Raw genomic sequence first — 22,072 nt, 5'->3', positions numbered from 1 at the left:
AACCATTCATTCACAGTCATAACATGAGCTGAATAGTGTAATTTTACTGTAGGCCTCAGTGCATTTGAAGTGGTATGGGAGTGTCTTGCTCAAGGACATAATGACAGTATCACTGTGTTGGATCTGGAATTGAACCACTGACCTTTGGGTTGGTGGGAGAACATGGATTAACAGAATCGCACCCTCTCCTCCATTCTGGTTTACACATCTCGTTATAAATCTTACCAAATGGTCAGTTTGAATCGTCCTGAATGTGATGTTTATTCTGCCTTTAACCCAATTTAAAGGTGCATTAAGTAACTTTTTCTGGAATGCCACCTGCTTGTCTCGTTGGAATGTGTTCGCTTTGCCTGGAGAGTTACACAGCATAGCATTAAATCTGTTTTGTTACTCTAAATGGGCTTGCCTCTCCACTGATCTGACCTGTAAAAAGGCCTGGAAGCTCCATCTGTTGTCTTCATGGAGATAAATGCATTATTATAAGGCCAGACTATTAAACATTCGAAGGAAAGCAATGGAGAAATGCAGGTAGCAGACTTTGAATCTGAAAAGTTACACAGTGAATCTTTAACTCCTCACAGTTTAGTCTAAGACTGCGTTTATATGATGACGGTCTGAACAGAAGATGGAAAAGTAGCGTTGTGTCTTCACTTTTTATTCTGCATTTAGACGAGTGTTTTTGGGAGGAAAGCTGCATGCATACGGTGACGCAAAGGTGGTAGAATTTGATTGGGTATGCATGTCAGGCGGTTAGGTGGTGATGTATGTGACGTAAACGCGTACGCGACGTGAGCATATTTGACCAGAGTTGTGCGTCTTGGCCAGTGTAGATGGAAACGCTACGGCAGAGCGTATTCAACTTTTGCACTCTGGAGGGTGGTTTCAGATTTTTGCATTTTTAAGCCCCAGAGAGACCAACCACCGTGGAAGATGAGAAACACTTTTTTAAATTTGTATTTATATTTATATATATTTTTTTTTAACGTGGCTGATGCCGATGTTCATTTTTTGGAATCCACAGCAAACAATGTCTGATAATCTCTGCCGATATTTTTGTGCTGATAATTGGGACAGATTATTTATTTATTTTTCTGCAAACCTTTAATAGATTTGTGCCGTCACATTTTGTATAATTATCTCTTAGCAATAAAGTTTTCAAATAAAGCTTAGTGTATTCTTAAGACAGGCCAAAACTAAATATCGGCCTGTGCTGGAGATTTAAAGACAATAGCTGATGCGTTAAAAAGTGCAAATATTGGCTGATAGATTTGCTTATTTCTCATCCTGATGGAGTCTTTGTTTGTTCCTCTTCTGAATCTGGTTCAATCCTAATCTGGTCCAGGTTTAGTTCCAGGTTTATAGTCCCAGTTTAGCCCCACTTTTTAGTTGCTCCAAGTTTTAAATTCTCCTTAACAAACTCATATTTTACTTCTTTACTTCCTGATCGGTGGTGTCAGTTCTGGCCCCTCACCTGAAAATCCCTTTACCCAGCTCAGCCTCTGTGTACAGTGAGCTCGGCGCGCTGCATGTGTCTGCTCATCAGTTCCACTTAGCCCAGCGTGGTAATTGGTCCAACCATTGACGGACGTGACTCCCGTTCACGCTCCAGGGACCCTTTGAGTGCGAAGAGGGAGGTGACATGCTGGCACGGCTCACATGCTTAAAATAGCACATCAAATCAGCCATGCTCGGGCAGGCTAGCTAACGCAGGAGGCTGGGCGGGAGGTCTTTACAGCCTGGTATGTGGTCTGGAGGTAGTCCCCCGGGAGGCTCAGGGGTTAAAGCAGCACAATGTTACTTTTGCCCTCTCTCTGACTTCCTGTCTGGTGGAGGAGACGCCAGGAGCTTAATTTAAACAGGCGCGAGGGCAGGAAAAGTGAGTGGAGGAAAAAAAGTGAATTTCTGTGTTTTCTTTTTAAATTCAAATCTAATGTTGTGGCAAAAGTAGCAATAGAATTTTTTGAAGTTCCAAGTAACACAGTTTTGGGGCGATTTGTGAGAAATATTGTGAGAAAGTAAAAGTTAAACTTGACTCAAACTGATTTTCTTGTATTTTGTATTGCTTTTTGTATCTGTTGTGCTGTTAAAAAGTTAAAAACCAGGATTGAAAGCCCAACAAGAATAAGCAATTGGAGAATGTTTTCTTATCTGTAAGGGACTATCCCCCTCCACTCAGTGCGGTCTAGTGACACTTCAAAAACCCTCTGTAAATAGACCCTGATAAAGCCTGTATCATGTTTTTCTGAAATTACTGCATTGCTGTGCTCGAGGACGATGTTGGCGCGTTCAAGATCTGCTACAGAAAAATGGTTTAGAGTTTTATTGTTTAGGGTTCAGATGCAAAATATTGTTGCTTTATAATACTCGTCCTGCTGGTGCTTAGTCTTGTCCTCCATTTCTCTGCTCATCCATCACTCCATACTTCACTGCAGCATTCAACTCTCTCTTTCCTCTTTCCCTTTCCCCTTCTCTCTCTCTTTCTCTCACACATGCCCAGGGGCCCCCCACTCTCTCACTCTGTCACTGTGTGCTCTGTCCCTGCAATAGAGATATAGTAAATGGTGTGTGTGCAGGGGGCCCTGACTCCTATACCATAAATCTACACTAACAGCACAACAGGCACACGAGCAGCGCAGGGAGGCAATCGCACAGGAATAGGAAGGCTATATTGAATACATTGTGAATACACGGCTGGAGATTAGACAGGGAGAAAAGACCCCCACATGAAGATGTTTGGAAAAAAAAAAAAAAAGCCTGGTGAGGAGGATTACAGCATCTAGATATCATGGGGGAGTAAATTGTTTCACAGTGTAAAGTAATTGGTTTGGAGGTTTGGAGGCTAGCGTCGTTTAAAGCTGTTATAAGCAGCTGGAGGCCTCATAAAGACTGATTTCCTTGGTGAAAAATTTAAATCAAATAAAAAATGTAAGGAAAGGTTCACCCAAAGAGACGCTTTATAAACAATTTATTCTGTCTAATCTATTCTAGTTACTTTCCAAAAGCAATTATTTTCTTGCTTAAAGGTGCATTGTGCAATTTTTCTGGTGGCGGTTCCTTCACCTGCTTGTTTTTATGGATATATCATAGCTCTGCTTAAAATGTTCCACGGTATGGCATTAAACAGCTCTGCCTTACATTTATTCAATTACAGGTGGTTTTATAGCTCAAAAATACCTAGAAAAACAGCATTCTAACTGTGATTTGACTTATAATTTGGTCTGGTTTTGGTCTCCATGAAGATACTGTGAAACATTGCAGACAAAGCAATAACGTCTCCATGGAGAAAAACATTTGACGGACCTTCCACCAGAAAAGTTACACAATGCAACTTTAAATTAGCCATGCTGGTGCCACCTAGTGCCTCCACTCAATTTAATTTCTCTCCAGCAACTAGGTCAGGAATCGGAATACACTAGACTGTTTGCAAGAACCTCGGAAGTTGTAGACCGCACACCGGCCAATCAGAAAAGAGCTGTGAAGCCATGACGTAAACTCAAGCACCTGTCTGGGTCTCTTTTGCGGTACAGCACAACAGTAAACAAAGCGGTCGAGATGGATGTAGATGAAGACAGACATTGTGCGTTGGCAGCAATTCCCGAGATTGAGAATTTAAAGCCGGAACCAAGAGAATGTTTGGTGAATTTTATCAAGAATAAAGACGTTATTGCCCTTCTTACTACAAGATTTGGCACATTACATACGTCACGACCAAATAGCTACGATTGGTTAAATAAAAAAGTACCCACCTACAGTCAAGCAAACGAGGTCAGATGGGTTCTACGAAGTGAAACCGTCCGCTGAATCAGGCTACCTTTAAATGCCTGGATTGTAAATGTTAATTGCGCTGTAGCTCATGTTCTATTGTTTGTGTTTTTTTGCAGCAGCCGTATGCTCCGCCTCCTCACCCCATGGCTCCTCCCAGCCCCAGCACCAACAGCTGCAGTCAGGGAGGGGCGGAGCAACTCAGTAAGACCAACCTGTACATCCGGGGTCTGCCTCCTGGGACCACCGACCAGGACCTCATCAAGCTCTGCCAACCGTAAGTGTACCAGCTTCTTAATAAGAGCCCATATTACGGGATTTTCAGATTTTTGTTATAATGCTGTTTCCTCATCAAAATATACTTGGAGTTGTGTTTTGTTTCATTCACACATGTTTAACACAGAAAAAATGGCCAGTCTGTACTCAACAAACTGTAAAAGTTAGCTGTTAACTTGAAAACTATAGCTTCATGACATCACAAACTGGAACAGTGCATTTTAAGCTGTGGACATGTAGCCAGACTAATAATAAAGGCTTACTCAAGCATGTGTGAATGAAACAAAACACAACTCCAGGTATGTTTTTCATGAAGCAACAACATTATATCATGGCTTAACGCACACACAATTGAATTTTGAATTGACCTTTAACTTGTGTTTGCTTGTTTGCTCACATGCACATTCACTCACTGCAAGAAGTTCCAGGGTTCAACTCCTGGACACCATGGGACCTTGGGACCTTTCTGAGTGCTCTGGTTTTCCCTGCCACTTGAACATGTACACTAGTCTTCCTTCTGGAGCCAGTACTCACTTGAAAATTAGGTTATTAATCTCAGAGGGACTTTCCAGGTTACATAAAAGTCAATAAATGAGCCAGTTTTACAATTATTGCACGGGCTGCTGTGTCGCTTGACAGCAGTTAAACTGGAAGATTCTTATTTTGAGTTTTGTCTGAGCAATGGTTGTTGCGTAAGTAAAAGTATAAATACCGGAGCAAAAAATACTCTAGTAAAGGTATCACATGTAAAAAACTACTTCAGTAAAGTACCTGTTTAAAAATGTACTTAAAGAGTAAAAAGTATTTTGGGCAGACTTTTAGATCTAATAACTAGAGTTGGGTGGTATCCAAATTTTGATACTGTTAAACCTTTTACCGTGGTATACGGCAATACCGTATTACCAAAATGTTTTAGTATGACTTTGGTAAGCTACAAAGCTGCACCCCTATAGGCTCTATACGTATGACCTGCAGACTTATAATCTCTGAAAAGTTTCACATGAACCTACTCCAACGCGATAGAAGCACAGAACAGACTCACCATCAGCAGCACATCCTCTGTCACAGAGAGAACATGTACTGTATAATCCACTGAGTCGTGTCCTTTAGTCCGACAGAAGCTGAACTGCATCAGCACACAAGGAGAGAGCTGTTTTTATCAACGCTTTATAGTTTATGCAAATGAGCCATGTGGTTTTAAGTTTCATTTCTGTTAAACATAAACAAATGTGTGCCTGAAGCCAAAATGCTGCCAAACTGCAGAGATACTAGTATTGTGATGGCATTAAGTTGAAAATACACCACACATTAATTTGTGCTTAGCAAAAAAATTTTGGTATCAATAAATTATAATATTATATTAGGTCCTTATGCGCTGCAGATTTTTTAATGATGATAATGAAACTGATAATGTTGCTACTTTTTGATACCTCCCAACCCCAGCTAATGACGTGTTTTTAATAAAGATTTGTGCAAAATTTAGTTCAACAGAAACAACTGAATCAGTCTGGGTTTTTTTTCCTAGTTGTTTATACTTATTATATTTTGCTCAAACTATGAACGTGTTAAAATTAAAAACCTGTACCTTTTCAGCAGGTCTCAAACAATAATAAGAAATACTTTTACTTTTCAGTCCCGTTAAAAAATGTAGTTGAGTTGAAAATATAGACATATGTAGTGAAGTAAAAGTAAAAAGTATCCACTTTTAAATCTACTTGAGTAAAGTATAGATACTTAAAATGTATATTTAAGTACAGTACTTTACTATTTTTACTTCGTTGCCTTCCACCACTGTGCCTAAGCTCCGTATCTTTACTAAAGCAAATAGGATCAGTGTCTTGGTAGAGGTCACCAGTCTCTGAGAATCCAGTCTTCAGGCTATTATGTAAAATTATTATGCAAGTGGTGTCTTTTTTTTCTTTTCTGTTCACTCAAATTTTTTTTTTATTCTTTTGGAATTGTGATTACATCGATTATGATTTGTCTGAAATATTATAAGTGTTTCATAATTAGGTTTATGATTCATTATAGTGTCATATTCTATTTGTAAAGCATCTCTATAATGGGAAGTTCATTTTAAAGTGAACTGCTAAATCAAATGGACTTTCCCTCTGTATTCCCTTTTTCCTATGTTTCCTCATTGCAGCATTCTATACTCTTTTTCATCAAATTATTAATGACTCATGAGACGTTTGAAATTTCCCAGAAAGGAGAACAGATACAAATCTCAAGGCAATATATCACAGTAATTTGTCATCTTTAAAAGCATTAAGTGGAAACAATATCTCAAGTTGCTATGATGAATACGTTTCATATAGTGTAGTGGGGGAAACTATAGTCTGCCTCAACTTGTGCTCGTGTTCAAATAAACCACATGACCCGGACACAATCGTATTTCAGAACAGAGATTATAGTCATGAGAGAAAATTTGTGTGGCTAATGTGGAGGTTGAAAAGATGGAAAAGCAATTTGTGCTGTGAAATAGTGCCGAATTTACAGAAGCCTGAGCGTTATAGGTGCTAAAAGGAGAAGGTCAAAGCCAAGACAAATAGAAATCAAGGTTTGTCCACCTGGCCACTTTATAGGCTCTCCACACTAAGTCAATACTAATGCGTGCTTTGTAGACAGTGGGCTAATACTGTAGGTTCAGGGGAGCGTGTTCATATTTATTCAGCTATCAAATATATGTAAAATATAGAAGGGTGAAATTCAATTAACCAGGCTTAGTCCAATCCCGTTTTAGCTCATACTAAAGAGATTGTGTGTGTTTTAATAGAGAGTTCAAACATGCTTTGTTCTGTGTTTGCATAAATGGCAGCCTATTTCTCAAATGCAATAATCAAAACATACATTAAAAAAATAAATAAATCTGACCAGTCCTGGACCAAGATCTGGAGATGGGTTCTATGCTCATATGACACTATTTTCTGATCTCTGTTATAATGTTGTTTCCTCATCAAAAACATCACTGGACTTGTGTTTTGTTTCATTCACACATGTTTAACACACAGACCCTGCATATTTAGGCCCAGTTTTTCTCTCAATCAGAAAGCACTCTGTTCCGGCTTGTAATGTCATGTTATACAGGAAGTGCTCCACTGTGTTTTTAAATTCCATGCACTTTCACTTGAATAATTTGGATAATTTCAGCCCTGGAATTGCCAATTTCTACTGAACTAAAGGTAAAAAAGTTAAAAGCAGCTGTTCATTTCAAAACTACTTCATGACATCAAAAGGTGAAGCAGAACATTTTGACCTTAGGAGATGTAAACAGACTAATACTAAAGGATTATTCAAACATGTGAATGAAACAGACACAGCTCCAGGTATGTTTCTGATTGTAACATGAGGCATTGTAACATGCCTTAAAGCTCACAAGAGCCTATTTTGCACAATATACAACCTTTAAGGGTCAAATGAGACACTATATATACCTGAAATTTACCTTAATAATCCAGAGAATATATTAAGGTTATTCTGGCCCATAATCTTGAAATAGCTCCACCAATTCTTATCATAAAAAATGTAATATGTTTTCTGCAGTTAGTGTCTTTGCAGGCCTCAGCATTGTGAAATTGAGCTTCAGCTTCGCCAAATTGGTGAATGTCTCTTCCACTCTTCAGTCACATTTCACCTTATTGACCTTATTGACGAAGTGCGGCCTGGTCATTCGTCTTTAGTGGCTAATATTTGACCACCTGTATTTAAAGATCCTATATTACACAAAATTGATTCTTGTGAGCATTTGGCCATGTTATAATGTTGTTACTGCATCAGAAACCTATGTGTTTTGTTTTATTTACTCATGTTTGAGTAACCATTTATTATTAGTCTATCCACATCTCCAAAGCTCAAAATGCTCTGCTCCACCTTGTGATGTCACGTAGTGGTAGTTTCCAAGGTAATAGCTCCCTCTCACCTTTAGTTGAGTAGAGACTGGCAATTCCTGGGCTAAAATTGTCCAAATGATCCTAGTGAAGTTGTATGCAGTTTATAAACACAGTGGAGCACTTTGACATCACAAGGTGGAACTGAGTATTTTACATTTGAGAGAAAAAGTCAGTCTAAATATGGAGAGTTTGTGCGTGAATGAAACAAAACAAAACTCCAGGTACGATTGTGATGAGGAAAACATTATAACATAGATTAGGAAACAGGGTAATATGGGCCCTTTTAAAGATGCTTAACATGATTCCCCAGAAAGAATAAAAATACATTAGAATCCATTTCTTGATTAAAACTGAATAGGTCTCATACAGTATCACCATTTACAATAATAGATCCACGGTACAGTGCACAGTACGGACCAACTGTTATCAACCAATGAGAGCAGAGCACCGGTCCAGCTGTTCCAATCTAGTGTGAACTCTCATAAAGCCCCTGCCAAATGTCCCTGATAGACCCCCCCCCCGCACACACACACACACACACACACACACACACCTGTGCCCACAGCTCAATAAGGCCTAATAACGCTCAGATTGGACCACCTCCCGAAGGAATCACAAACCAAGACCTCATCAAGGCCTAACACACAGTCACCGGGGCCCCCGCCTCCACACAAGCCGCTTTGTTCAGCCCCATTAGCCTCTTTCACATCTCCTCAAATGGTGGAAGAGGGGTCACCATCATTAACGCAGACAGATTGTGAAATACCAACCATGAGCAAGTCTGCGTAACCTTATTCCTCTGGCCGCTCCTCTGGAAATGTCCTAGTCAAACGCAGCCAGTAATGCAGTGATCCTTTAGAGATGGGAACGTCCAGTCCAGTTAATCCGGTGAGTTTTGGGATGGTGCCTGGTATTGTGCAGCAAGTCATGCAGTTCTGCCCAGATACTGACCAATCCAAATTCCATTATGCTGAGAAGAGAGGTCCGATAAGATTTGGAAAAGCACTCAGCATTTTGACATCTTATATCTGTAACTTTGCTCTTGGATTTATACAGTTCTGTGTATCTTTAGTACAACTATTTCCTCCATTATCAGCCTGTATGGATAAACGCAGTATTACTGAAGTCAAAATCACTTAAAATGTTTTACTTTCTCCATTAGATCTGATTTCAAGGTACATTGTGTAACTATTTCCAACTACTTTTGTCAATGTAGATGTGATTGCGTTGTCTGGTTTCACAGTGTGGCATTAAACCTTTCTGTGTTCGTGTAGACCAAACCAGACCAAGTTACAGATCAGATCTGTCAGAATGTCAGTTTTTGAGCAATAAAACCACCTGTAATTTAATAAATGTATGGTTTATGCCATACTGTGGAACATTCCAGAAGAGGAAGAGCAATTTCCTTAGAAGGTGACGGACCCCCCCAACTGAAAGGATTGATATAATTTAGGGATGTAACAATAACCAAAATATCGTGATATATCGTGTCGTCAAAGTTCTCATAATAGTTCAATAATATCGTGGACCATCACAATATGTCGAATTACAAGAGTTATGGTGCAGCAATAGCTAAAAAAAAGACAGAGGGAACTACATAGACCATGATCCTTTGCTTCCTTTCAGTGTAGACTACAAGAAGAAATAACAGTTCTAAGCACTTTTAAGTCTTAATTCTTTGGATTAAGTCTTGTCAAGGCATTTTAAGAGGGAAAAAGTAGCACATGCTCCAGAAAATATCATAAGTATATATATTCTTTTCCTCTTTTTTTTTTTTTTTTTTTTGTTTGTTTTAAATCTCAATTTAGGTCTCAATTTTTCCATAGTTATTAATTTTTATTTTTCCCCCCGAAGTTATTAATACTGTCTGAGATCCTAGTCCAGACTTGTTTATCTTCTAATAATTTCTTAGACAGATGTTTTGGGCCATAATCCAGGACCAGAATAGTTTTGGTTTTCAGTTGTAACGCTCCAAGAATGTAACACAAAAACCACCTTCGTCCCTGCGCCTCTGTCCCTCTCCTCTCCTTCACCTCTCCTCCATGTGCATATTGCTTGACTCCGGGCCCCCAAGGTTGCCGGAGGTGTGCTGTGCCAGGGAAAATCCAATGCCACTGAAACTTTAATTAGACAGACTGTATTTCATTGGCGAGAGGGTGGCAGCGTTTGAGAAAAGGTCATACGACTGCTGTGCCGTGTGCAGTCCCCTCCGCCAACTCTGGCCCGTACCAGGGAGACTATAACAACAGTTTACATCAAAAGGCCCATGAGAGAGACAAATTTCCAGCCCGATGTACAATAAAAGAGAATTAGAACAATGTCCGATTGATTGATGGTGCAGGGAGGGAAGGGTCTATATGTATGTAAATGTCGGACCATTGTGACACAGTGCATAAATGAGCAAATAAAGTAATAATAATAGTCTGGAAAAAATACAAAATGGATTTAAACAATACATTTTCAGGAGTCTGTGATCAATACGAGCGTTCATGGTCCTGTTTAGGAGTGCTAGCTATCCTGTGACTGTAATGTTACTTGAGAGCGACATGTTTAACCGCACAAATCTACTCACCTGTTGTCCCTGTAGTTCCAGCTAAATTGGTTCTTTACGGTCGACTTGTGTTAAAACAAAGCTCAGATTAAAGTCTAACTCGAGCTGCAGAGCTTAAGACAAATCTGTGCCTACATTAGCGTCACACCCATCAGCTGCAAAGTATCAGTATCTAGAACAATGTTGGTTCAAAACCCACTCTCCCTTTTATGAAGTACCTGTCATGGTGTTCTTGAACATCACTCTTTTAGATTAGATTCAAATTTATGTCACTGAACTTGTATAAGTACAGTGGAAATGCAGTTTTACCTGTAGACATTTTCAGTTGTACTGGAGTCATCCTATTTCAAATGAATATGCAGAATTGTAATTAATAAACATATCATATCTTTCTACTCAAATACTAAGCATGTTCAAGTCAAACATTTAATGTCGATTTACTGACATACCCAAAAAATATTATTCATCTAAAAAGTGACCAAAAGTGTCCAGTCAGAAAGCAGAATAAAGACTACATAAACCTAATCCAGAATTGCTCTCTTTGCAATGATGTTTCCTTTGTATATGTCGGTGGGTGGCATTGTTGAATCAATTTTGTTTAGAGATCAACTGATACATTTTTTTCCAAAGAAACCAATGACCGATTAGCTCTGCCGATAATTTTGGGCTGATATTTAGATTCTTTTCCTCAGATTCTGTAATTTATATTTACTACAAAGTCACCCACAGCTCTTTTTACCACAAAACTATAAGAGAGCTGTGTAGTCACATTTTGTGCGGTTATCACTTCACATTAAGTGTTAAAATAAAGTTTTCAGTATATTCGTTAGGCAGCAGGAAATAAACAAGAATTATGGGCCTGTGCTGGAGATTTAAGGCCCAATAGTCGATGCACTCAAAAGTCCAGATATTCAACTCTTTTTTCCTGGAGAAAAACACAACTGGAGTTGTGTTTTATTTATAACTCCTATTATTCTATTGAAAACCCGCAAATAATCATGTTATTTACATTTACATTTTACAAAACCTTGCCTTAAAGGAGCACTGTGTACCTTGTTTGGTGGACGGTTCGTCACCTGCTTGTCTCCACGGAGATATGCCTGAAATGTTCTACGGCAATTTGTGGTTTTATTTCTTTAGTAGCAAAGTTGTAATTTGCACTATAAAATTAGTGAAATTAACTTTAGTAAATATGATGATTAAATTTGACCTTTACAAAGACCAATTTTTACTCTTTGTAGTGTTATACCTATTATTAAAACCACTCTGATAAGTGTTATTATTAGCACTGAGTACACAGAGTAGCACAGAGTAAACAATAAACACTACTTTTAGTACTATTCACTCTGTATAGTAAATAATCCACTAGTAAATTTCTGAAAACACTGCAGAGTGTCATCATCTTACACTTTAAGTGTAAATTTGATGCTGAATATTTTTACTCTGAAGCTAGAGTAAATCTTACTCTGTACAGATAAGGACCATATACACTCGTAAATAGAGTAAAATTTAACTCTTTAAGTGTTAATTTGACACATGGAAATTTACAGTGCCTGACCGTAAACATATGAATCTCCGTGGAGACTTTGCAAGCCAAATGCAGGTGATGCGGCGACTCAATTTACAGTGAGAATGAATGTATTAATATATTTTTGAGACTAGATAACACATGTAGTTGAATAAATGCAGGATGGATTAGTTTAATATCATACAGGGGACAATTAAACCAAAGCATTAACATCTCCACAGAGCTAAAACAGGTTGCGGACCTTCCAGAGAAGTTACACAGTGCATCTTTAATAGCTATTTCCTTATCATGAGTGTAGATTAGCAGTTCTTTGGGCTTGGTTTTTGTTGTGTCACTCTTTTTAAAAATCTGCTCTCTCTCCGCCCTGCTCCAGCGCTATCTCAAAAGCAAACACGGCGCCGCTAAACCCATGCATTCTTGACAAGCGGCCATATTGTTGTTGCTGACGGGAGGCTTGAAGGATGCCAGAAAATAAATACTTCTATTGTGGTTGTAACCTCGTCCTTGTGAACTTGTTCTGTGCCAAGATCCTGCTACGTTTGAACTTACACTTCATATATTTTAAACACAACTATTCAAATGCAATAGATTAGTTAAATTCTAGGGCTATTATTTTAATCCAGTGAGTATTTGTTAATTTTGACATTTAGCAGTGGAGTTTTGAAAATGCTCTCGACTTTGTTCCGCTTTGGTATATGCCCACTAAACCAGAACTAATCCAGGATGAAATATGGATTTTTTCCATGAAACTAGGTTTGGACCTTCAAGAGGACCTGTATTTACAGTAGTCGTCCCCCAAACCCTGCCCTATTATGTATTTAATTTTATTGATTAAGTGAATATTTGAAGGTATAAAAATGTGTATTTTAAGGAAGAAAATGCTCTCCTTGTATAAAAAATATAGGGGGGGGGGGAATAAAACATGTTTAATTCATTCACAGCATTGTTTTTTTTTTTTTTTTTTTTTACATTTTAGATTTTTTAAAGTTGATCACAGAGAGATCAGTTATAGATCAGATGAAAAAGAAGAAGGTCCTTGAACTGAATGGAGCCTTTGCATATTACATCTCCGTGGCGACAAGCAGTGGAGGACGGTCCAGAAAAGTTACACAGTGCTTCTTTAAAGGTGCATTGTGTAAGTTTTTAGAATGTCTGTCAGTGCTTTTTTTCTGTGGAAATGTTTTTACTTTGTGTAGAAGTGTTTCACAGTATGTTATTAAACCTTTCCATCATCATGGAGACCAAAAAGACCAAGTTATCGGTCAGATCTGTGGAGAGACAACCCCGCTCACCGTCTGAATGCCTGTATTTCTAGGTAATTTTGAAAAATAAAACCACCTGTAATTGAATAAATGTAAGGTGGATCTGTTTAATGTCATACTGTGGAATATTCGATGCACATTCATAGATCAAGAAGGTGATGGACCTCCAAACAAAAAGCCACACATCTTTAAGGTTACAAAGTTTTGGAGGAGCCTGAGTATACTCTAGTTCTGTGAGTCTTCGAATTGCCTGGCCGCACTAACTTTTTGATCAAATATTTTTGGTCCAAACTGAGAAAACAGCAGCAATTGAACTTTCTTGTTGCACTTTCATATCTCGGGACCAAATTGCCTCTTGATATAAGCCAGGCCCTTTAGAGTCCATTTTGAATCTCTTATGAAAACACTTTTTTATTGGTTCAGTGTGAGATGTTGACATTTCATTTTTATTGCTGTTTCTTTTACTTTTTGGTCTTTTTGTTCTTCAAATTTGAGTTACTGCTTTGCTTGTTTTCCGTCTGATCTCGAAGAGGACTTTGGCTGACTCTCTTTTATAAATAAAGTAAGATTGAATTGGATTGGATTTGAACGCCCACCTGTTCATGTGGTATTACCAAACACAGTGATTTCAGCTAAATACAGATTAGGCATTTAAGGCAATTTGGAACTTGATCAGAATCGTCTTTCCGGCAGTCGTTGTGAAACTGAATAAAATATCATTTTGCCACCTGTTCTGTTTTGTTAAATCATGTAATATAATGCAATATTGGGAAATGAAATATGTAGAAATACTTGAACTACTTTTAAAGGTGAAGTGTGTAACTTTTCTGGGTCTGCAAGCTTTCTGTCTCCATGGAGATGTTAGTGCTTTGGTCCAAATTGTCCACAGTATGGTATTAAACTAATTGTGTTTTAAATTTATTCAACTACACATGTTATTTATTTACTTTAATTACTCAAAAAATGTTCATTTGGTGCGTGGCGTCGCTTCTCCACAAAACTCTGACAGGGAGGGCATCTGGTGTAAAAATCTGCCACTAAAAATCACTGTGCAGCTGGTTTAATGTGACCAAAAAAAAAAGAAAAAAAGTGTAATTATTTTGTTTGCAGAACGTCCAAGAGTCTGGATCAAAAAGTACGATAAATAATTACTATACTTTCACATTTTTCACTGCTCTAACTTTTAGAATGATCCGCTATATAAATATTTTTGTACTTTTAGTTGTTAAAAATGTTAGTTGATTCTGTAGTCCAGCCCAAGTTACATATTTTAGCCAATATGCTGTTAGGTCAAAAACATGGGCGCGAGTAAAGATTAAGTTCTCATAGTGATTAGATATACATGCTGAAAGCTGTTGAATGAGTAATTAAGTGATTTTGTTGGTGCTTAATCTGGGTTTGGTTCATCTGGCCGTGTGCAGTCATCAATCTGATATATGTGCACGGAAAGAGGCCAAAAGAGGAGAGGGGGGATTCACTGGCGGTACACCCAGACAGCGAGAGCTCAGCCTGGATAGACGGATGGCAGGAATGAAATAGGCATTATTATGACAAAAATTCCTTGGCCCAAACTGGGAAGTTGGGGCTCCTTGCCAGTCCAAAACCTGACTGAATTCTCGGCCAATTCAAAGATCTGTGGTGCCAGCTTTCACCCCTGCCAAAAAGCCAGAAAATCCCACCTCACTCAAGGGCAAGCAGACTGCAGAACCTGCCTGAACAACCAATCATTAGGCACCCGTACAGTTCCTTTCATGTGTCCAACCACCACCTCCCAGGAGAGGATTTAAGAAAAGACGTCCGTCAAAAACAGCTTCATAATAATATTACTCAACTGGGAGTAAAAAGTTATCTAAATAGCTACTTAAAACCCACACCGTGTAACTTTTGAAAACTTGTCACGTAATTATCTCCATACAGATTTTATTTTTACTTTGCCTGGCATGTTTCAGAGTCTACCAATACCAGCCAGTACAGGTGCCTACAGATTAGATCTATGGAGAAGTGCTCACAGTAAATACAATAAGAATGCATGGATTTCAAGTCTTTTTAGAAATACAAAACCTGTAATTGAATAACTGTAGGATAGATACACTTAATGCGTACTGTCTAAAGACATTGCTATAGAGACGACCTGGTGGCGGACCTTGAAAATAATGCCATGATTGGAGACATAGAGGCATGCTGTTGTTGATGAAGGAATTAAATTGAGGCAGGAGTCACACTTTGGAGTTAAAAGTAGCAATTTTTAGATGAAATGTTCAAAAGAAAAAGTGGGGTTTTTTGTAAGCCTTATTAAAGCTTACACCTGGAATAACAACTACAAAGCAGCTCCCATTTGCTCTGCCAGCGGCACAAATCATACCTTCAACTGCTACAAGTCAAAGAGAGAAGTCCCTAACCAGCCGTGTGTGCTCCATCATCTTTTAGGCAGAGATAGAACTTAGTTAACTAATTCTTCTACATTTCTTTTCCTTCTGAATACACTGTGTGCTTCTTGTATTTGCTGCAGAAATACATCAAATTCCCTTAGCTTATTGATACTTTGCAGTAGGGCTGGGCCATATGGAAAAAAAATAACCACAATTTTATTTTCCCATATTGATCAATTTCGATTTTTGATATGATCTTCCATCTTATTGAAACTCCACTAATAAAGAGCAGAGTGTGAGGTCCACAAGAGTTTATTAAATGTTGATAGGACTGATCATTATGGTGAAATTCACATTTAATTAAGGTTTGAATGAGTTTGTACAATATATTAAGCCCAAAAGTGTGTGCGGGTTACCGTTAGCAGCAGACACGTCACTAAATGAGGTCTTATGTTTCACTCATAAATGGTGAGAAAATAGTCGTTAACTTTCGGTAACTTGTATTATAATGATGAGAAGCACCAGAGGAGAGAAAAAGGAGAAAAGGTGAGGAGCTGGATCAGAGAGAGAGGAGGAGCGGTCAGACGACACTGCACACACAGAGGCAGAGGGAGAATGAGAGAGACACTGGACTTTTACGTTAAATTATACAGATTTAAGTTAAAACTTGTGAACATGTGAGGAGACATGAAGGTGGCTCACACTGCTTTTTCCTGAACAGCTTAAATGCTCGTCAGCTCCACGTGCTCTGACTGACACGTGACTGGCTCTAGACCTGTCGATTAAAATGCACATGCTTATCATCGAGATCAACGTACATAGAGATTGCGATTTATCGAGCCCTACTTTGCAGCTTTGTCATCAACTTTCCCTGGGGTGATGCTAACCTGTAGGCACTGCTTTGTCTGAGACTTTATTAGACTTTAATCTGAGCTTTATTTTAACTCAATCTGACCATAAAGACATAACTTTGCTGGAATTGCAACATGTGAGCTGATTTGTGCACAAAGCTAGCCTAATATTAAACACTTTTTTGTTGAAAATCAAACACCTAAACAGGTCCATGAACACTTGTTTTGATCACAGGCTCCTGAAAATGTCTTTAACTTTTTTTTTTAATCCATCTTGAGTCTTTTCAGACCATCTTAAAACTTTTTTGACAGTGTTTGTTCTGTGCCCCCATGGCAACTCCTAATTATTTCACCATTAGAGATACATGTAGAACGCCCCCAACATGATGTCACTGTAAACTGTATCAGTAGCAGTAGAAGCAGTAGATCCTACAATCAGAACCCCAGAATCCCTTTGGCTATGTGTCTGGTCAGCGGTCAAGGACCACATCTAGTTAGAGGCATATTTTGTAGCCTTCTTTTTGAGTAAATGTGGGCTGTCATTGCATTTTATCTATTTATTTATTTTTACTTGATTTTGTTAGTACTTTCATCCCACTTCCCGTCATACACATTTTGAGTTTCCTCTGAATTTCAGCCATGACTGCTCCACAGCTGTGCCCCCATCAGCCCATCGCTTGACTCAGCGCCTCGGCCCTGATCAAACGAACACGGCCAAATCAAACGCTAATCGCCTCCAATTGTCCAAATAACCTGTTCTGAGTAGATGAGGTGAGCCGAGGCGGGGGTGGAGGAGGGGGGGCATCCGAAATAGAGGAGTGACCCTGGGACCACCTGTTTCCATGGCGCAGGGGCCCGGCTCCTCTCCAGACCGCATTATCTCTAATGAGTCTCCCAGGTCCAGTGTTGACACGAGCGGCCCAGCTATTACAGGCAGGTCCCATAGAGCGGCTGCAGTCTGTACAAGAGAGGGGGACTGGGAGCTCTGGCATCTCTAGCTGCCCATTTTTCATTTTTATACTTGGCTTTTTAGGTTTTGATTGACAGAACTAGAAGGACTTAGTGACCCCGCTTCAAACCCATGTAGCCTGTTACGTGAAATGCCAAAATTTCATAACTACTTTTTCCAACAATAAAAATATTCACTTTCATTATGGTGCACTGTGTAGCTTTTCGGTGGCTCTGTTCACGCTTACGTCACAAACCAGGAAGACATCGCCTAATGACTGTGACCCATTGAAGAACATGTGGTCAGCAGTAAAATGAAGACTGCATATGTATGTGCTGTTTGGAATAATCTTGAATTTGGCGCCCTCACCTCTTCTAATCGCAGTGCACTCTGAGTTGTGTGTCAGTGGAGAAATGATGAAAACTGAGGTATGGTTGTAATTGTTGATTAGTTGAATATAACAGAGCGCTACAGTGACATGTAGATGAAGAAAACTCTGCCATTTTCTCTCCTCCTTCTCTCCTGTCCTTTTTTCCTAGACACAGCCTGCGGAAGTTGTCATCGCATGTTTCCAAACGTCCTCCTAGTTTGTGACGTAAGCGTGAATAGAGCCTGTTATAAGCTGGGCTCGCCTCTCCACAGAGCTGATCTGTAACGTGGCCTGGCTTTGTCACTGACTTGTCTCCGTGAGTTTTGATTGTTTAGTGCAAAGTCATAACATCTCCATGGAGACGAGAAGGTGTCAGACCATCCATCAGAAAAGCTACGTAATGCTCCTTTAATTTTAAAAGCATGTTGTTCTGAGAGGTGGTGTATCTGTTTGAGAGAAGAACTCAGCCTAAATGATCAAGATTTGTGTATTAAACGTGTGTGAATGAAACAAAACGCAACTCTAGGTATGTTTTTGATGAGCAAACGAGAAAGCAGTGCAATATAGGACCTTTAAATCAGTGTTTCCCAAACTTTTTTTTCTGGGGACCCATTTTTAAAAGTCACAAACCTTCACGACCCAAGTCAATAGATATTATTCATAAATCACAAAATAAAGGTGAATTTGTCCATTATTGGACATTAATAAACAATGAAAAACAGTAATTGAACCTGCAATAAAAGGATCCATAAGTCGCCTATTTGGACAGTAAATGTAGAACATTTCTTTTTCTTTTCAACATTCAATTGAACCAGCAATATTGGAACAAAATAGTCAATAAAATAATTACAAAAAAAAATTGAAATTATACAAAACATGTCTTAACATTTCGACATTTCTAATGAGATAGGTGGGCCTGTCTGCGTTTTTGTAGTGTGTTCCATTTCGGGCTGCAGGAGGAGAGCACAGCAGCATATCAGGCACATGTCAGGCAAAACAAAAAAAATCTCATGTGAAAACCTAATGATCATGCCCCAGTCTTTGGGAAAAATGCTTTAAATGATATAATGTTTACGTTGATCTATACAATGCTCATTTCTAACTATAGTGACCCTCTCATTTCACTTAGCAGACCAAATGGTTTGAAGTAACACCTTTTTTCATTTTTTCCCATGTATTTTCCATCCATAAACTTCAAATCTGCTCAAAATGCCATGAAATTTTAAAACTGTATTGCTGATTTTGCTGTGGGCTGTATGAAAGTTTGGCCAGTGTAATGTATCATGTATGTACACAAACACTCTCTCATAATGACTGCTGGAACTTCCATGAGCTGAATCACAACCACCAAGTTTATAAATGCAGCTTTGCCAATCCACATGAAGCTTTAGAAAGATAAGTTTGGATTCTGTAGAACAACAAAGTCATTCTACATAAAGTGTACTAAATCTATGTAAAAGAGATAGCGCTTGACCTCTGCTGACCAGACGCAGCCACAGGAATGCAAACATACTCCCACGTTTTTAACACAAGTCTCTCATACCGGTATAGGCACTGTTGGATAAATTAATAGCTTTTTTATTATTATTCTGAGGACTTAGTTCACAATATTTAGGCAGAGAATTAATCAGAAATGTGCTAAAATATGCCTGTAAATAATAAGTATTGTACAGAAAGCAATGAAAAATAATTGATTTGTCCTGGAGGTGTCGGATTTAAAGAAGGTCTGTTTTTTTCTTTTCTACAATTTTTGTCTTTGGACTCAGCACGCAGTCACAACTTTTATCGGATGCGCTTGTCTGTGTCTACCAGTAAGGTTTAAGAGCTCGTCATCTGGACCCTGTTTTTGCCATCAAGTCATTTCAGCTCTCATCCAGAAACCATTTTCAGTTTGATGGTACTGGATCAAGACACTAGGATTTGTACACTGCTAAGTAGAATAAGTCTCTAAAACCTCTTCCTTTGAGACAGGACGTACTTAACTCAGTGTAGTATATAAATAGTGTCTCAAACCAGTACCATCAAGTTGAAAATGGTTTCTGGATGGGAGCTGAAATGACTTGATTGCAAAAACAGTGTCCAAATGACTACCTCTGAAACCTTCTCTACATTTGCTTGTACTTCTAGATGTAGTAATGTAATGTGCACAATACTTTTCCCTGTTTAAACGTCCTATATTACGCAAAATTGCCTCTTGTGAGCTTAAAATGCTGTTACCTCATCAAAAACATACCCGGAGTAACTCTTTATTATTAGTCTCTCTACATCCTTCAGAATGCTCCTTTTCACCTTGTAATGTCACGAAGCGATAGTTTTCAAGTTAACAGCTCCTTTTGTGTAGCCTGATTCACTTCGTGGAAACCGTCTGACCTGACCTGAGTAGTATTAGGATTCGTTTGCTCGACGGTAGGCGGGTACTTTTTTATTTAACCAATCGCTGCTATTTGGTCGTGATGTATGTAATGCGCCAAATCCCGTAGGAAGAAGGGCAATAAGGTCTTTCCCCTTGATTAAATTCACCAAACATTCTCTTTGTTCCATCTTTAAATCCTTGATCTCAGGAACCGGTACCAACACAGAATATTTGGCTTCGTCTACATCCATCTCGACCGCTTTGTTTACTGTTATGCTGTACCACAAAAAGGACCCAAACAGGCGCTTGAGTTTGACGTCATGGCTTCACAGCTCTTCACTGATTGGCTGTGCATAGTCTACAACTTCCGGATTTCTTGCAACCCGCCTACTGTATTCCGATTAATGACCTAGTCCCTGGAGAGAAATTAAATTGAGTGGAGGTACTAGGTGGCACCAGCCTGGCTACCTTTTACCTTTAGTTCAATTCTGGGTTGAAATAATCCAGATGATTCTAATGAAGGTGCATGGAGTTTAAAAACACACTGGAGCACTTTCTGTAGTATCACATGACCTGTTTGTGAAGAGGAAACAACATTATAGCATATATGAGAAAACGGCGTAATATAGGACCTTTAAATTATGTAATGTTTATGTAGATCTATACAATGCTCATTCTAACTATAGTGACGCTCTCATTTCACTTAGCAGGCCAAATGGCTTCGATGTAACAGCTTTTTTCTCCCCAAACATTGATCTGGGCGCAGGGCAGAGCGCAGGAGCTGATTTAGCCCCGGGCAGATATTTTGAATAATTTATCCACCCATTACTGTATACATGACACGTAGACTGTGGGCCTATTTAGAAGCAGGAAAAAATGTCTCCTGCATTTGCTGCTCATTCTGTTTGTAGTGTAGCAGATGTTTAGGCTCATTTGTATAACACAACTTTAACTATTTCCTGTGGGCAGACATGCTGTAATATAATTATCTATCAAAACAACCAACCGAACTTTCTCACACACAAATCACCAACTGTGATTTAAAAATGTGAAGCAACAAACCTTAGCCACATACATAATATTCATAAAGCAGCTATAGTAGTAAATAACAACAGAATATTCAGGATCATTTAAAATTGGGATTCACCTAGCGCCTTTTTTGAGTAGTACTGGTAATACTGGTAATAGTGGTAGTGATCAAAGTATTTAACTGCAAGCACAATTAAACACACACACAAACACACGATCAATAACTGAACAGAGTATTTAAGTAACTGAAGTAGTAGTTGTCGTAGTCTTAGTCATAGTCGTAGTCTTAGTTGTAGTAGTAGTAGTAGTAGTAGTAGTAGTAGTAGCAGCAGTAGTAGTAGTAGTAGCAGTCGTAGAAGTAGTAGTGGTAGTGATAGTAGTAGTAGTAGTGGTAGTGGTAGTAGTGGTAGTAGTAGTAGTGGCAGTGATAGTGGTAGTGGTAGTAGTAGCGGTAGTGGTAGTAGTCGTAGTAGTAGTAGTGGCAGTGATAGTGGTAGTGGTAGTAGTGGTAGTAGTAGTAGTGGCAGTGATAGTGGTAGTGGTAGTAGTAGCGGTAGTGGTAGTAGTCGTAGTAGTAATAGTAGTAGTGGAAGTAGCAGTATTAGTAGTGGAAGTAGTAGTAGTAGTAGTAGTGGTAGTAGTAGAAGTAGCAGTAGTAGTAATAGTAGTAGTAGTAGTAGTGATGGTAGTAGTAGAAGTAGTAATGAAAGTAGTAGTGGCAGTAGTGGTAGTAGTTGTGGTAGTAGTAGTAGTGGTATGGGTAGTAGTATTAGTAGTAGTAGCAGTAGTAGTGGTAGAGGAAGTTGTAGTAGTAGTACTAGTAGCAGAAATACAACAAATATAGAGGTAAAACATACAAAAATACTTCAAAACAGTACTTAA

General features: G+C 38.8%; 1 protein-coding gene across 2 annotated transcripts in view; it reads left to right on the top strand.

Annotated features, from left to right (window-relative positions):
* rbms3 (RNA binding motif, single stranded interacting protein) overlaps positions 1–22,072 on the top strand; it is a 446,391-nt gene that overhangs the window by 91,992 nt on the left and 332,327 nt on the right. For both annotated transcript variants that reach the window (XM_055157285.1, XM_020932479.2), the window contains exon 2: positions 3,882–4,039. In XM_055157285.1, the coding sequence (XP_055013260.1) occupies positions 3,882–4,039 (158 nt within the window). The remainder of the gene's footprint in view (positions 1–3,881; positions 4,040–22,072) is intronic.

This window comes from Boleophthalmus pectinirostris, unplaced genomic scaffold, assembly GCF_026225935.1.
Source record: "Boleophthalmus pectinirostris isolate CB_2022bp ecotype Guang Dong unplaced genomic scaffold, ASM2622593v1 HiC_scaffold_21, whole genome shotgun sequence".
NCBI classification, from domain to species: Eukaryota; Metazoa; Chordata; class Actinopteri; order Gobiiformes; family Gobiidae; genus Boleophthalmus; species Boleophthalmus pectinirostris.
This window is presented reverse-complemented; position numbering and strand designations above follow the sequence as displayed.